This window comes from Ochotona curzoniae, unplaced genomic scaffold (genome assembly GCF_017591425.1).
Source record: "Ochotona curzoniae isolate NIBS_2020 unplaced genomic scaffold, NIBS_Ocur_1.0 contig_3332, whole genome shotgun sequence".
Classification (NCBI taxonomy): Eukaryota; Metazoa; Chordata; class Mammalia; order Lagomorpha; family Ochotonidae; genus Ochotona; species Ochotona curzoniae.
Window position 1 is genome coordinate 6,113,605 of NW_024465816.1, and position 18,002 is coordinate 6,131,606.

The 18,002-nt window shown below is 43.6% G+C and overlaps 1 protein-coding gene across 1 annotated transcript in view; it reads right to left on the reverse strand.

Moving 5' to 3' along the window:
* The window catches only part of WASF3 (WASP family member 3), a 51,194-nt gene that overhangs the window by 20,518 nt on the left and 12,674 nt on the right, over window positions 1-18,002 (reverse strand). Inside the window, exons 2-4 of the mRNA XM_040979909.1 lie at window positions 16,567-16,709; window positions 3,481-3,615; window positions 1,100-1,253 (exon numbers count right to left, since the gene is read on the reverse strand). Of these exons, the coding sequence (XP_040835843.1) occupies window positions 1,100-1,253; window positions 3,481-3,615; window positions 16,567-16,699 (422 nt within the window). The 5' untranslated portion in view covers window positions 16,700-16,709. The remainder of the gene's footprint in view (window positions 1-1,099; window positions 1,254-3,480; window positions 3,616-16,566; window positions 16,710-18,002) is intronic.

Genomic DNA, 18,002 nt, shown 5'->3' on the forward strand with positions numbered 1-18,002 from the left:
ACTCCAATGCAAGTAGTCTCTTTGATTTCCTAAGAAGTTTTTTAGTGAGACGCCTTAGTAACATCAGTAAGAGATACTAGCACGAAGCCTCATGTTGTACTGTGTACACTGAGGCTGTAAATGCTAAGTCAAACTGAAGTTGCCCCGAAAAAATGCTGCCTGCATGAAAGCAAAACCAAAAGTTAAAGTATCACACTTAAGAGGCTAGCATAACACGTATATCCATTCATTGTTCCGACGGGTCTGCTAAAATCGCCAGGCAAGTAGGAAGGGCTTTCAAAAAGCTCATGGAAACGGAGCTAAAACAGCATACATTTCCAGGAACTTTCTGAAGCTGCCTGGATACTTATTCCATGAGAAGGTGGGCATCTTGCTCCTCTCCAGGAGGACTCCTCTGATGCCTTTCTGCGAGTGGGTGCAGTCGGGGGCTGCTGCTCACCACAGCCTGTGCTGCCAGGCTGCAGCGATGGGCTCTGGGGGCCCAGAGACCACAGACCAGTGATACTAATGTGAAAGGAAGGCTGGGAGGACGTGGGGGCAGACAGGGGAAAAAGTGTCAACAGGCAGGAGGCAGGAGGAGTGCTTCCGAAAAAACAACTCAAAAGTATTCTGGTGTGTACTATTGATTTCCTTGAACATTTGATCCTGATAAGGTGTTCTACCATTTTAATGATACCAGTAGGCTACTGTGTGGACTATGTTTTCATTCTTACAAGTTCCCAAGGCTGCAGAATCCATTTTCATAAATCAAGTAGCCAGTGTCTGTGGTGCTGAGATGTAGATTCTGACATCAGGTGCACTGCCAATGAATGACGCGGTTCCTGCACGCCGACGGACCGCTCTCCAGCCACAACCATCTCCGCCCACAACCTTGGACTCTCAGGTGCCCACTTCTTAAGTAAGAAATCTACATCTGAAAGCTAAAACACTGACACTTCAATAATCCCACCGCAGTGCTAACCTCATTGTGCAGAACAGTGTGATGACCATGTGACCAACCCAGGATGGCCTCTCACAAGGCACCGTGCACTGCCAGTGCTGTGCTCTGCTGACCCTGTCCCCTGAGCCGCCCCTGGCGTGCCTGCAGCAGCAGTCATACCTGTATGGTGTCAGGATGTTCAGGGGCGGTGGTTTGTCGCTTTGGTTGTAAATGTCAGCAACAGGGTTGGGAATGCTGTTCTTTGAAACCACCTGCTGGTCTTGGACTGTGGAACTTTTGAAAGCTTTTTTCATGTTGATATCCTGCAGTGACACTATTTACAGAAAAGTTGCCCAATTTCAGTTATGCAGAGGCAATTTTACTATTTAGAAATAACTCTCACTTGACCAACAAACTTAAATATCTTCTAGAATTATCATACAACGCTTTTTTTACTGTTCATTTAAAATAACCCTGCAGGCTACTCCTCCTCCTTTCAGCAGGCAGTTCTCTCTATGAAAGTAAGTCAAATTCTGGCTTTCACTTCTCCATAATCACCTCCTTATCTCATTGGTCCTAATGATACAAGAGCATTGTATTTTATAGCACACCTCAAAAACTACTCATTAATACAGTCTTGAGATGAAGAGGCATGTAAACACACAGAACTGGGTCTCCCCAAGAAAAAAACAGTCTAATCATTTAATTACTATTTAAATACAACACTTGAGAGTAATACTTGCCCTGGAATCACACAAATCTAAATGACATTAAGCTGTTCTGACATTAAGTTGTTGTTCTGACATTACCCTGAAGAAAAGCTGGTCAACACACCAGGGATCTCAAAAACATTAACAGGAAATAGGTATTATAAAAAAACTGCATAGGTTTCAAACTTTTTTTTTATACCAAGGAGGCAAAGTTATCATTTAATTCAATTTTCCCCTGAGCTTTCTGAAGTCCCCTTATTCCTTGAGCCATGATCTAAACGACACTAAGCGGTTTCGGCATCAATCCTGTTTATGCTTCATTCTTGTGGGTGCAACACTTCCCATCTCACTTATGAACACAATGACAACACGGACACATGACCGAGGCATCCAACCCCAGGAGTATACACTAGCATTTCCCAGCTCTGCTAGCAAACAGCTGGTCCAAAACAGAACATGGATTTCTGAACTCTGTCAAGAATTTTTTTCCTACGGTAATATACATGTGAAGGATAAGGCAGAATATTTATCATAAGGAGATTTTAAAAACATGACATACTGTGAAATTTCATAAAATTAATCTACAGATTAACCTTTTCCACTGTAGGGTTTTCCACAAGCAGTCCAACTGCAATAGTCAATAGAAAAAAAAAAACCCTAAAGGAGATGAATACATATTAAAAATCACTGTGCTAACAACTTTAAAAGCACATGCTTGATTTAAAAGATTTAGAATTCCCTATCTGAATAGACCACCAGATATCTAAAGTGTATTTTTAAAGTAAAAAGTAAAATCTAAAAATCTGATTGTATTTATTTAACTTCATAATTGGGAAAATTAAGAAAGTATTCATAATACAAAAATTTCAGTCTACATTTTTGCTAATTTTCTAATTCAGAAACTTTATTTCTACCTTCAAATAAGACCTGAACATGAGTAAACAAGCCTTTTAAAAATAATGAAATGCACATCACTCTTTAATAAGTAAATCTCAACTTTTTTTTGCCAGTGCTGTTACACAGATATACTGTAACACTAAGATACTAGAATTTTTTAAAGCAATAGTAGAAATCATAATAAATACCATCATATGTTAGCAGATTTTTTAGTCTAATCTTAAGCTTTCATTCAAACAAATGATGATGGAAGTAAAGTTTTTCAAAGGAACTGCTGACCATTTTACATATGTGGCTACTGCCTCAAAGTAAACAGTATCTATCAGTTAATATTACTTTAAAACCTGAAATGCAAAGGCCCTTGGTAAATGCCATTTCTGAGAAGATGAATACAGTTCTTAGAAGTGCTGAATCACCCGATGATCTACTGGCATCAATTCCAGCAGGAGGATCAGGCTGAAACCGTGCCTATCTTCAACAAGTCCACGGGAAGGACAGACCGTGAATCACCATGCAAGGGTTCAGTGGTTCTCTGCACTAAGACAAACCTGCCTTTTCAGGTCCTATTTCTATGGCCTCCTCTTACACACAATTCTTGCTAGCTGGACCATTTCTTGGAATAACTGTGATTTTTAGCTAAGAAGCTATTTCAAAAATAAATGCCAGTAACCTAAAATTAAGGCTATCATACTGAATGAATTCAAAGAAGCCTTTAAAACAGTTTTTATTTATAAGCTTCTTTGAACGAGAATATGGTATATGGGGTAGCTAAGATCTGAACCTTTCATCACTAATTAATCCAATCTTATGGGATTTCCCCCTCACTCTTGTAGGAAAAGACAGGCTAAAAGACCAGCATACTACCTCAAGGAAAAAGCAGTAATTACACTGCAATTAATTACTACCGTCTTGTCAACATCACTTCTAGCTCACTGCTTTCATGCAATTACCTACCCTCTTCCACTGTGGAATCCAGCTGGGTAACTTTGACAGCGAGGCGATCAATTCTGTCTTGCAGAGAATTGGCTCTGATGTAGAAGTTGTTGGCCTCATTAAACAACTCACCAAATATGTCTTCTGCATGTTTGCCTGCGGAAGAGAGTGAACGGACAGAGCTGTCTGCTCGGGAAGGAGCTGGGGCTGGCCCCGACACACACGCCTCCTTACTCCTGTCAATTTGTGGGGTCGCACATAGACAGGCACAAAGATAAAGGGCCTGAGAAGCTCTGAAGCTATTAGCAACATTCATCTAAATCCAAAATTGGCTCAGGACTGCCGAATATAGAAATATTCTACAAAGCATAGAACTATTATTGCCACATGGGCCACCACTCAAGCTGTTTTTCACTAAATGCCAACCTCTTCAGGGACAAACAGCTTTCATTTTTGCAAACTTTAAGTCAGAAGTGCAGTTTAAGGAAACCTTTCCCTTCTGCTGTGATCTGGATATGATCTGGTTCCCGAACTCATGCAAGGCTTTAACCGCCAAAGCCATAAGTTAACAGTGCTTAAAAAGGCGGAAACAACTGTGGTATTTAGGAGACGGCCTCAGTGGGAGTATCCATGGACAGTGGTTCTTCCCAGAGACTCACCCACAAAGCCCAAGTTGCACCCACTTCCTGTGTCTCTACCTCCTGGCCAGCCATGTGGCCTTTCCTCTGCATGTATTCCTTTATCAAATCTACACTCCTCTGAGTGTTAGATACAAGTCCTTCATTACAGAACATTTAAAAAAACAAGGTAGGCACTAGCATCTGCTAGTGTTCAACCTCCAAACCCTCCTGTCATTCTCTCCTTGATTAAACAGAAACATCAAAAGCGCCACTCTGAGAGCGTAAGGAACACACCTCCACTTTCTCTGACACACCCATCACCTCCTCTTTATAGTTGCTAATGCTGTACCTCCTGAACCTTCTAGGGGGAAAACCTCACTGGGGCAAGACTAACCTGACTATTTTCAGGATGTTCTGCAGTTTATTCAAGCAGCACTCGCACAGCCACTCCCCGCTCTCTAGGTAGAATTCAGGAGGCCATGAATTTCACGGGAACAGGTACCACACCTATCTGTCTAGAACAATGTCCCCCACACCTATTCAGTGGATGAGTAAACCCAGCAGGTAAAGACGGAGTTACTGTTTCCATTCTCCAGGTGACCAAACCGAGGATAAGAAAAGTCATTTGTCCAAATCCCACAGCTATTAACGGACAGAAACTGATGAAACGAAAACCTGGTACGACTTTCATACATCTCAGCGGACTTCAGGGCCGTAACGTGGAAGAGTGTGACAGTTCCTCAAAACAGCAAGCAGCATTATTACATAATGCAGCCATTTCACTCCTAGGTATATAACCAAAAGAAATGAAAACAAAGACTTGAAGACGTACTTTGCCCATTCATTAATGCAGACCCTGGAGGAGCAAGTGAGGCCTGGAGTACTTTAGTCCATAATCAACTCAGGAGAGTCCACTTGAGTTTCAGGCTCTCAAATAAGGGGGGGCTTTAACAAGGAAGAAAATCTTCAAAATACACGACTCTGCCCTGTAAACACTGTGGTAAGTCTCTCTCCTGCCTTTGCAGTGAAACTTCCCTGAGCCACGGCCCTGGCCCCGCAGGAGCCACCCAAACGGGCACTCAGTGGGGAACCACAGACCCTCGCCCCGCAGGAGCCACCCAAACGGGCACTCATTGGGGAGCCATGGGCCCTGGCCCCGCAGGAGCCACCCAAACGGGCATTCACTGGGGAGAGGGATTCAGGAACCCCTAACATCACTGCCATCAGACTTGTAAAAAACAGGGCTACAACACATTGGCCCTGGCCTGCCACAGTGAGTGTCCTGCTCTTTCTGCTACTACTGAAGAAAAAGAGGGTAAAGACGGTTGAGGTGGAAGAGCAGTTGTGAAAAAGACACGGAGGTAGAGGGCAGAAGTAGATGGGTTTACAGATCACGCCAACTCAAGCGGCAGCTTTCACGTCTCCGTGGCCTGCCTCTACTGACCCACCTGGCCTCTGCGGTCACGCCCCTACTTCAGTATTCCACTTCAATGACGCTGGTTTCCTTTCTCTCTTTCTCTTTGTTTAAGATGTATTTTATTTTATTTTTATTGGAAAAGCAGATATACAGAGAGGAGGACAGACAGAGAGAAAGATCTCATGTCCAATGATTCACTCCCCAAGTGACCACAATGGCTGGAGCTGCGCCAATCTGAAGCCAGGAGCCAGGAACGTCCTCCAGGTCTCCCATGCAGGTGCAGGGTCCCAAGGCTTTGGGCCATCCTCAAATGCTTTCCCATGCCACAAGCAGGGAGCTGGACGGGATTAGAACTGATGCCCATATGGGATCCCAGCGCTTTCAAGGCAAGGACTTTAGCTGCTAGGCCACCGCACTGGGCCCTTCCTCACTGTTTCTTAGGTGTGTCAAGCATTCCTACACCTTCAGGGCCTTGGCATGCCCTCCTGCTGCCAGGACCATTTCTACCCAGAAACTCACCGGGCTGCTCCCTCACTTCACTTTGTCTTCTATCCATGTCACCTGGTGAGGCTTTATCTGACAGCCAAATTGCACCAAAAAGGAAGTGCACCCTCCAAACACATATTCCCGTATCCCCTCCTGTTGTAAACTCTCCTTAGCGCTTTCCACCACACGATCATTCATTCACTTCTACCCATTCAGCTTGTTTCTTGCCTGACTCCCTCCACTGGAATGCATGATCCGGGAAGGCAAGGACCTCCTCTGTCTGGCATTGCTGCATGAAGTCCAGTGTCTATTTCATGGTGGGCTTCAAGCAGAAGGGTAATACTTAGGGATAAATGAACACAAACACATTAATGGAGTCGCTAACTACTAGCTAACTGCAACCTACCGTCAGGATGTATATTGGGGTAATAGCAAACACCCCCTCCCCTATCTCCCCACCCAGGACTCCCAGGGAACGACACTTGATGCTCATCATCCGAGCTCTCCACGGCAAAGCATGTAGGCGCTTGGCTTCTCTCAGGTACCCTGCCCGTGACTGCACGCTGAGCATACAGCACGGAGTCCACACCAGGGCCTTCTCATTAACACAAGCACAACAGAGTTCCCCGCTCGCCGAAGTCTGGGAAAGGCTGGGCTAAAAAGATGAAACCTGTTTCCATACCTTGGGGCCTCTCAAAATGTTGGACAGACAATAAGGATGTGCAAGACAACATCTCACATACCAGGTTCTCAAAGTGCCTGGGCCTGGAAACACCTCGTAACATCTTTCAGAACTACTGTGTCACAGAAGCCATTCAGTAAATGCTGGGTGATGTGCAGGGGAGCACCATGTATCAAATGCTTCACAACCAAGACTGGCAGTCCCTTATTTCTGAGTGCACAACAAATCAAGATGAAGCCAACGAACTTCAGCTTTTCCGCTTGATTATTCAGAGCTACACACACGGGTTTTTGCTTGTTTTCCAGTGCAACCCTCAGAACTTCCTTCCCTTCTCCGCTAGTGATGCAGATGACTAATTACCAGGGACAATGTATCACCAAGAATATCCAAGTATGTACTACGGTCTTTTCCAAAACATTAAAGCAGCATCCTCAAAGCACAACAACTATTGTTGACGATATTATTCTTCATTCTCTGCTGGATGCTACACAAGGAGTCTGGGAAAAGTTCACAGAAAATAGGTATTAGGAAAAACTATGCAAGGATTTCAACATGTTTTGCTCCAAATTTATCTTCTGAAGTACCCACATATAAGCACAAAAATAAATAGCATGTGTCCACCTTCAATTCTACTTAAGATGCTTGCAACTAATATCATATCTTTACTTGAAAGTTCTCAATTTATAGATTTATAGAGAGACAGAAATTAAAGACTTGCCTGATTAATATTTTGCCAGCTGCTGAAAGCTGACAAGCAACAAAGAGAAGGAAATGGAAGGAGCTGTCGTTTTTGATGAACAAGAATAAAGTACTGCAATTATGTAGTCTGCAGCTTCGTAAACAGCAACTGATTTAAAAGGCTGAATCCTACTTACGCTTTCAATGAGCCCATTAATAGCTAAACTAAAATAATTCTGAAATGAAGACCACATGGAGGTACGTGCAATTTACTCATTTTTTCCTGATGGAAGGTTCTACTTCTAGACTTGTCAGTCCCATCTAAACTCAAGAATGTCAGGTTAGGAAACAGGCCTCCAAATTTTCAGCTGCATTTTAAAGTGAACACTTAAGTGGAAACACAGTTTCTTAATAGGAGCTTTTCCTATAACACAAAAATGGTTATATTAAAGGCCTGCAAAAAATGACAATAATAATCATAATAATAATAGATGAAAAAATTGGAAAAAAACCCTCCCATATCCAGCACAAACCTAACTTGGTCTGTCAAGACTTGTACACTCCATTCCCCACTAAAAGAAATGAAGCTCTTTGGAAACAATGACCAACTCCAGGACTGAGCGTAGAAAAGGTGAAGATGAGCCAAGAATATACTGCTGCACTGAAAAAGTCAAGTTCTCCGAGACTGATGGGCAGAGGTCACACATCACAGGGACCAAGAGCCAACCCAAAAGGGCCACCACTGGCAACCCTAGCAAAGTGTAAGCCTTAAAGTCAGAAGACAGAGCACAGATCACGGCTCACAGGATAACCATCACTCACTCAGTCCTCACGGTGCAAACAGAGGTAAATGAATAAACACAGAAGTAAAAGCACTTAGCGCAACGAATCAATGCTGAAAAAAAATTGCAGCTCTCAATGGCAGTTACTACTGTAGGCAACAACCCTCACTACAGGGGAGGCTGCTCGGTAGGAGACGAATGGGAAACGGCATTTGCACAGTGTCATCTTGTAGCTCCCGGGAGTAAGACAGCTGGAGGCGGGGAAGGCGCAGAGAACACCTTCCCCAGTGTTACTTTACATATATAAATACATTAAGGAGTCTTTACTTTTTTTAACTTTGTGTGTTTATTTTTGCTTTTTATGTTTTTTATTTTAACTTTTTTTTTTTAAATTATCATCATCATTCTGTAATACAATTCCATAGGCCCTGGGATTTCCCCTGCCCACCCCCCCCCGAATTCCCCTATGTTATTACTATAGCATAGCTCATCATAAACAGTCACATGTTCATCATGTGGGCATGGACAGTGGCAGAGAGTCCAGCACCCTACTGTCAAGCTAATAGTTTCATTAGTAGTTTCATTTTTGGTCTGGCAGTAGAGACGCACACTGCACTGCATCCTCACATCTGGATATGATAATCTCCACTACACAGTCACCACACATCCCTTTTAACTGAAAGGTCACAATACAAAATCAACAACAGGAAGAAAAACAGAAATTTACAAAGCCAAGAATTTCTCAAGAGGTTTTGATAGTTCAACAGTCCTGAATTGCTGGCAATCCTGCCACTCCAATCATGATGAAATCTCTCCCGAATCCACTGACTGCTATAGTCCACCTTGGTGTCTCCGTCTGCCCAGATCTTCACTGCCAATGATTGTTTTGTCCTCCGTCCTCTGCCATGGTACCAGGTGTCCTCTGGAGGCTCCGATGTACTGCCGTATCCCCCATGTACATTTGGATATGCTGTCCTCTGCTCCATCTGAGCCACAGAGGAGGCCCAGCTCTAATACATCCACTCCCACAGTCAGCCCATGGAACCTGAAATTCTCTCCATGGTTAGGGTTCTGAGTCCAGCGGTTCCGTTGGTAAGGAATCGCCAAAGAAACCTCGTCTGAGGCCATCCCAGACCTGATTCTTGTCTGTGTTTGCCAATGCATGGTCCAGCACAGTCTGTCACCCAAATCAGCCAACACACAGTGGTAGTTGCAATTGCTGGGTCAGTTCTGTCTCCAGCCCTGTGTTTCTTAACCATGCAGGACATGTGTTTCCTGAGTGCAGCAAAATGTCTGGGTCCCATGCTGTCAGTGCCCTGAATGTGATCACAGGACATACACAACAATCCAGACCCAGAGCCACTCTACAAAATACATGGTCAGTTCCCTGCAAAGGGCAAGTGGCACTTTGAAACTCTGGATTTAGCAACCTGGTAAGGTTAACAAGCATGACTTCAAAAGAGCTGTGCAGGGTACAACAGGGGACAAGAGACAGTGAGGATGGCTGGAGAGAGAGCCAAGGAGTTTCTCTAAGGGTTCTCGCTGGGAAGGAAACTACGATTGGGGCAGGCGGGAACAATCTGAGATTCAAAGGGGCAGGGAGATTTCTTAATGTAACACATGGCAATGATCGAGGGGAAGCTAAATAACTGAGGAAGACCATGAAACTACTGACGGCAGAATACCAACTGCTTATGCTGAAGAAACCACAGGGGAACAAACATCACTAACCAGCATCCACCCCAGCAAGGACTACTTCAGGCCAAGACCATCATTGGATGCTGAGATCAGTGGTCAGCAGAGAGAAGGGCAGACGGGTCTGCGACCCCAGGCACCAAGGAAGGTGGGCTTAACAGCAGTCAGCACATCCTCCTTAAGAGGCTCTGTGGAGAGGCCAGGCCAACTTCCAGGAGGGACTTTAGTTCCAAGATGGCTTTTATTTTGCAAATGAAATAAGGGGCACAGTCATCTCCCAGTCAGGAAGTATGAAGTGGAAAGGAGAGAATGAAATAGGCATGCTAAAAGCCCCAAAACTAATTAACAAGAAAATCATAGCAGCACTACTGAGCCACACGGAGGGCACATCTGAGCAATACGCTCATGATTTTAAATCTTTCCTCTCTTCTAAAACAAGCATTTGAAGCCACAAATTTTACTCTTGAGCACTTTGTTAGTGAAGTCTCACAGATGAATTGGTGTTTTGTTGTTCATTACCACAAAATCAGAAATTGTTTCTAATTTCCCCTCTGAATTTTTCTTTGACCTAAGGAATCTTTAAGATATTGCTCGATTTGTTCAATATTTGGCAATCGTCTAAACTAACCACAACCGTTATCTCATTATCATCACCTTTTGCATACTGATGTCTTCAAACTGATTATGCTTTGGCCTAGTCCATGTTACATCTTCCTGACAAATTCATGGGAAATTAAAAGATTTATTTATCTTACAGTTTGGGATGTTAGTATACTGAAGCCAATTAAGTCAGACTGGTTAGTAGTGTTGGCTAAATTTCTTACATCCTTGCAGATGTTGTGTCTATCTGCCCAATTCCTGAAGGGTCCTAGCTGAAACCCCAGCAACCACTTTGGGTTTATCTAATTCAGTTTTTAGTTGTGGGCATGCTTTACCATGTGTCTCAAATCCTTCTATTTAACACTGCCAGGTTGTTCTTAATTTTTCATCGGCATAAAATGCCTTTTTTTCCCCTTATAACCCATTTGATAATATCTTTCTCGGCATTTCATAACTAGAATGAAATACTGAGACAACTTTATATTTGGAGACTCAAATGTCTTTTAGAAAGCCAACATTTGAAACACTGTGGTCTCCAGCATTTCAGAGAAGATTATTCAAAGCTAGAGCTTTCCAATTATATATTATGTCTTACCTCCCTTTGCTGACTTTCTCTGTTCATGAGAAGTGCAAATACTCAGTAGCCTGCCAATTTTTCTGATGCTGTGTTTCTTCTGGTCAATTTGTGCTCAGATACATCAGCATATTTCAATTTAATGTACTCATCCTGATCTTACCCTACAAAGAAATGTACAAAATCTATGTTCTTTTAAACTATGGCTTTATCCCTTCCTTATCCCACAAAAAACCATGTCTGACCCGCCTAGCTGCACATTTCAGATCCAACCACACACAAATGTAGCAGAGCCCAATTCAGCTTTTGGTTTGATATGAAGCACAATGTGCACCTTGATTTGGAAACAATTACTCTTTCACACCTTTGAAACCAGATCTCCTTTCTCACAGAAATTACTCTCTTTCATTGTGATATGCTGGGAGCATTCTTAGGGGACAAAAGGAGAGGACAGCTATTAAAATAGTGAGAACTGACCAATGGGCTATTATTAAAATGAACTGGTTCATCCTTGTCACAAATGCCGTATGTTCTTGTTACCTTTTCAAAGCAACTGACATTAAAATTGCACCCTTATGCTGTAAGACTATGATTGCAAGATACTGTGATTTTAATTGAGCAGCTAGATGATAGGCACTGGAGCATTCGGATCATTAATCAAGAATGATGAAAACGCACTCCTGACTTGAGGGTAATTGCTGCACGGCACTGTGATTATCTGAAGAGAAAAACTGCTCAGTATTCCCTAGCAGAGAGCCAGGTACAACACAGCAGAACCCGAGGCAGTCGTAGCGATGGCTACCTCCACTTCTCTCCCGCTGTCTGATATGAGGAGGAAGTAATGACCAAAGGTACAGAATCTGAATGTTAACAGGCTGTTTTAAAAATTGTATTGGACAAAAATTCAAAGGCTTGACCACTTAACTAAGTCGATCAAATTTCCACAGGAGTTAAAAGCAGAGAGTTTTTAAGAAAAATAAAAACAGACAAGGAAAAAAACTACAAGATAGGACTTTAAGGATTCTCAGCAAAACAAAGTTAAGTACTGGAAAAGACAGGTAGTTCCACCCTAAGTGGACAAGACACAGGACGGACACACACACACACACATGCACACACACACAGCATTCCACTTCTGTTTGGTTCCTGAACTTAATACGTTCCCAATGAAAAATCTCAATTCCCTAAGAAGCCTAAGGAAGGTTTCAATTCCCTGTTAAACATCTAACGCAGACAAATTTTCTGGCTCTTAAAGTCCAATGTCTGATTTGGACGTAGGGCAAGCATGGCAAAAGGTTAAAAAATGACAAATTTCCCCAAAGTCAGCCCAGGGCGGCAGGGGGTTCATAGGTCAGTTCAGTATCTAAAACCAGATTCTTCCCTTGCTTCATGCAGATTCACTTGCACCCCCGGTGCTCCTGATCTGTCCCCACATGTAACGGGAATCAGAACACCCGGGCAAATCAAGGCCTTGGCTGGTCTTCCTTACTGGAAAAGATGAAGAAACACAGTCTGTTTCCCCTCCCCCTACCAGCTACCCCCTGCATATCACTGCAGCGGGGCCAGCCTCACTCTGAGGCCCTGTGACCTGTCCTCAAGCTCCTATGGGACTGCCCCCGGGACAGAAGTAGCATCTGTCTCTCTGCACTGGCCATCACCTGTCCTGATCTGCACCTGAAATGAGTCTCTCCTGCAGGGATTGGGGAAGCAGAGGAATGGGTAAGGAGAGCGAGGGGAAAGAGAGAAGCGCAGATTCAGCCGGTCCATTCGGGATCTATTGAGTAAGGACCAAGTAGCCCCCAAAACCTTTTAAAGATTCTGCTTAATCACTAGAAAAGAAGCTTCTTAACATGATAGATTTATGCATTTTTAAAGATTTATTTATTTTTACTGGAAAGGTAGGTATACAGAGAGGAGGAGAGACAGAGAGGAAGATCTCCCATCTGATGATTCACTCCCCAAGTGGCTGCAACACCTGGAGCTGAGCTAATCCGAAGCCAGGAGCCAGGAGCTTCTTCCGGGTCTCCCATGCAGGTACAGGGTCCCAAGGCTTTGGGCCGTCCTCCACTGCATTCCCAGGCCACAGCCAGGGAGCTGAATGGGAAGCAGGGCCACCGGGATTAGGACCAGCAAACATATGAGATCCCTGCACATTCAAGGCTAGGATTTTAGCTGCTATCACGCCAGGCCCAGATTCATGCATTTTTAAAACTTCATTTGAAAAATATCTAATGAGGGGCTGACACTGTTGCAGGGCAGGATAAGCCTCACTCTGCAATGCTGGCATCCCAGTTTGAGTCCTGATGGCTCCACCTCCAATCCAACTCCCTACTAATGCGCCTGGGAAGGCAGCAGAAAATTCTGTCTTTGCACATGTGAGGCAGATGGAGTTCCAGGCCCCTGGTTTTGGCCTGGTCCAGCTCTGGCTTCTGTGGTATCAGGGGAGTGAGTCAGTAGATGGAAGACACTCTGTTTCCAACTCTCGCTTCTTTCTGTGTAACTTTGCCTTTAAATAAATATTTAAAAACCTAATGATCACAAAAAAACACAAAAGTATTCTTTTAATTTCTTTTCTAAATTCTTTTTAAAATTTCTTTTCTAACAACTTTATATAAAAATTTTGCATATATCCGTCCACCAACAGCAAGGATGCACCTCTGTGAACACAGGTGTCCTGCAGTAAGTGCCAGGGCTGGTTTGTAGCATGTTCAGCTCATTGCTTTACGGCCCTGCTGCTGTTATTTATAAGTTATAAACTGCAGACATGTTTAGCATCAAAGAAGGAAGCAATGTGAGTTCATTTGCCACCTGCAGCACTTGGAGAGGTACTTGTAGGATAAACACTAATACATAAATTATTGATAATCCAGTTTCCTATTCTGTTACCAACTAATAACTCAGTGTCTTAGCCATAATAAGGGAGCTAGAAGACTTGCAGAGGCAGAATCGCATTCCTCGTAGTTCTAGAGGTTGACAAGTTCAGGATCAATATATCGGCAAGTTCACAGCCTGGTGAAGGCTGCTCTCTGCCAGAAGGAGGTGCCTTGTTGATGTGTCCTCACAGCAAGGAATGGGCAAGGGTTCTTTATAGCAGGGCATTAATCCCACCCATGAGAATCCCACCCTCACCCCTGACCAGCTCCCACTGGCCCTCTAAAGCCCAAAATGCCATAAATTACCATTTAAACGTATGAATTTTGGAAAGATGTAAACATTAAAACCATTGTACTTAGTTATCCTGGTTTATTAAAATCACATCCATGGCACAAATGCCACTGCATTCTCTTTCTAAATGGCTCTCTGGGTTGCAAGCCCCAGATGTACTTCAGGAATTTAAAGACAAGAAGAGTTCAATGCAAGTCCCCTGCACTGTACCTCGAATAAGCGCAGCTGTCCGGGATGTGCCCAGAGCCCAGCTGCTGCCTCCACTCTGCAGGTCCTGCTGCTCTCTCCCCTTCTTCTTGCCCTTCCTTGCTGACTTCCTCTGCACTGACAAAGGTTCTCCCCTCTCAGGTACTCCCTCCAGCCGACGGCAGCCTTCATGGCTTTTTCAGCCCTGGGCAACATCTCAGCAGTAGGTTTTATGGCAAACCAGCAAATGCTCTGGCTTCGAGCTTGAGATTTCCCAAAAACATCAACCTGCCTTAGTTCACCCCCGCTAGGTGCCCAGGCTATCCATGTTCATGGGTCATATCACGGGTGCATACCACAGCCATAAACTCTTGGGTGGGGCAATTCCTACCATCTTGGCTGAAAAGATCCCCGTGTGACTCAGAGACAGAGAGAGGCAGTCACTGAGGTGGCCGGAGAGATGAATAACTTCAAGTAACATTTCCATTCCTGGATGCCCAAGACTCTACTGTGATTTCAGTGGTACAAAATGGATCCAGGCCCAGAATGGTATGTTAGTTCCTCCTTGCTGCTGTATCACATCATCATAAACATAGAAGCTTCAAACAGCACAAACAAGCATCTCATAATTCCAGTATGAGTTTCACCAGGTAGCACTATGTTCCCTCTGAAGGCACTCAAGGAGAACCCATTTGCTTACCTCCTCCAGCTTCCAGAGGCTGTCCCTAGCCCTTGGCTCATGGCCCCTTCATCCCGGTAGAGCCATACTCCTTTGATTACATTGGGCCCAAATGGATAATCCCCACAAGATAATGTCCTTCTCTCAAGGATAGCTGATCCACAACCTCACTTCCCTTCTTCCATGTATCACAACACACCAGCGAGTTCCAAAGGTAAGGCCATTTCTGGGGGAGACCACTATTTTGCCCATCATAAAGGCCATACAGGACAGATCAGTGGGGCAGATTCATTCCGAGTTTTTGGTCACATGAACACAAGTGAGACAACACTGCGCTGAATGTGCTTATCGAAACGCCAACAGTTTATGGTGGTTTTCATCACTTACATTTCATGCCAGTAGACACTCACGCCACGAAAATAAAATGAAAACATTGCTTCAAAAAACAGATGAATGCAAACAGAAACATTTTTATCTTTCCATATTTTATAAGGAATCTTCCCATATGAATCTGCATATTTTACCAATAACCTCTATCAAAAACCTAACTGCAATTAGTCCAGATGAAATTTGTTTTAAAATATATGTTAGGAAACTTCTGAGTTACTTTTGTCATAGCCAGTGGTTAGAGATAATTAAAAATACATTACTAGCAACATTAGCCTTTTGAAGACATACTTACTTAGCTGTGATGTTTCTTCTTCACAATAAATAACATAACTTCGGTTTCTTAAAAAACAAAACAACCCTCCATGCTTGAGGCTATTCCGGTATGCAGAATTTCACGAAGCATTTTCTAGTTATTAACAGAGCTTCTGAAAATTTCACTGTAAAAGCCTGTCACCAAAAATGCCACATAAACCATCTAAACTGAACAGGAGTGGGATGAAGTGAGAAAATAAGATCACGATATGAATGTGAAAGTTGGGGAAAAATACTGTAGCTACAAAAAGCTTTGACGCAGAAAGTATCTTCATGCACATTTGAGTACTAAAAAATAGACTATTCCTTGCGATCCTAATCTTAAAGTTCAAAATAAGAACCAAGTCTTGTCATCTTTCCTTGTACTTGCTGTAAATCCATGTATCCAAACACACCCACAGTGCCGTCCATATGCAACACTCACCCATCGCCACCAGGGTGGAGATCAGTGCCCGCACCTTAACTTTTGGGAGCTTAAGATCATAAAAGCTCAGTTGTTATGTTCATTTTGATTGTATGAATCACTAATTAAACCCCTACTATATCCCAGGCACATTGCGGATGTTAATTTTCAGCCTATTACATTGTTCAATCTACTCAAGGCAAGAAAAGGGGGAGGGTAGGCGGCAGTCACAGTCATCCAATCACCTTAAAACCATTTTAAATTTTAACACCACGTGCAAGCTATGCATTTGTTCTTGTTGGCACATTTACATTGGTCATTTACTCTAAAGCCAACATCCCTTCTTCAAGCAATCACATAACTATTTAAAAATCTGAGATCAACTTGCTAAATAAAACCAACAAAATGTCATCCGTAATCAGCAAACAGGTGACTTACTCAGACTGCTCAGCTGGCGTATGATTGCAGCAAGAGTGCTGTTGGTCACACACTCGAGCTCACTGCTAACTCCTTCAGGCAGAGCCCCACGGCACAAGTGCCGGGGTTCGATGTTCCTCTTCACTAAAGGCATGGCTCAAAATCTGGAGATTAAAATAATTTTGAAAAGGTCATATTCATAGCTTCTCAAATCTCGAGCAGCAATTCCTTCAAAAACAGATTCTCATTTTCATTTTCATATTACTGGTACATGAGACAATCAAGTGGATATGTAGCAAACGTTGAATTACTTTAATGAATTTCACAGATTCCAACAATAAGTGTATACACAATCCTCCAAGGACTAGACTGTGCTTTCATTTTAACAAACCTACTCTTCCGCAACGGGTTAGCAAGCAAACCAGTTCTGAAATGCCACTGTGAAATCCTTCAGTGGGATAAATAACATCTGTTAACTACAGTTGGGCAAAATTATGCCCAACTAGATCTCAACCATTGCAGGACAAGCTGCCCCTCAACAACCTGGGACGTGGTGAGCATATATCACAGTATGCTTTACCTGTTCCTTCCTGCATAACCTTTAGCTCATTCCTTCAATAAACATGCACTGAGCAGGCAGCAGAGAACAAAAGGATGAGCACGCCAGAGTGAGGACCAAGTCCCTCTCCCACAATGGAGCTTTATTTCAGTGGAGAGATGCTGAGCAAATCACACAGGTCGGCGCCCCTCCCTCCATGGTCAGGGTTCCAAGGAGGGCATCAGGGGCTACGAACCCCAATGTGAGGAATGACACCCTGTCTCAGGAGCCAGAGGCAGCATCTGTGGACACAGCTGGTGACTTGCCAACCTGGAGAAGCAATGAAGTCTAGCCCACAAAAAGCTCTGGGCCAAGGAAAAGCAGACACAGAAGTGGAGAAAGGCAAAACCATGCTGCAAATGTTAGTGCAAAGTGCTGTGAAATCTCAACATCTTCATCCACTATCGCTGCCCTGTATCCATCATAATGATGGCCGAGTGCCAGGCCTCTATTTTCAAATCCACATACTACCTCAGGCACTAATGGGCACACTGCCCCAACACATCATTTCAACTCTCTTTTCTCTCTTTACAATGGGAGCAAAATCATTTATCCAGGGACTGGTGTTGTGGCAAAGCAGGTAAAGCCAATATCTGTGATGCCACATGCCTTATGGGAACTGGTTCATGTCCTCCTGGTCCATTTTCTAACCAGCTCCCTACTAATAACCTGGGGAAGCAGCAGGAGACAGCCCAAGTGTTTGGGACCCAGCCACTCCTGTGGGAGTCCTGGATGAAGCTCTTGGTTTCTAGCATTACATTTGGCCAACAAAGGAATGGATCAGCACACAAAATTTCTCCCTCCACCTCTTTCTGTTTCTTCCTCTGGCCCTGTAATTCTTTCAAAACCAACTAAAAAA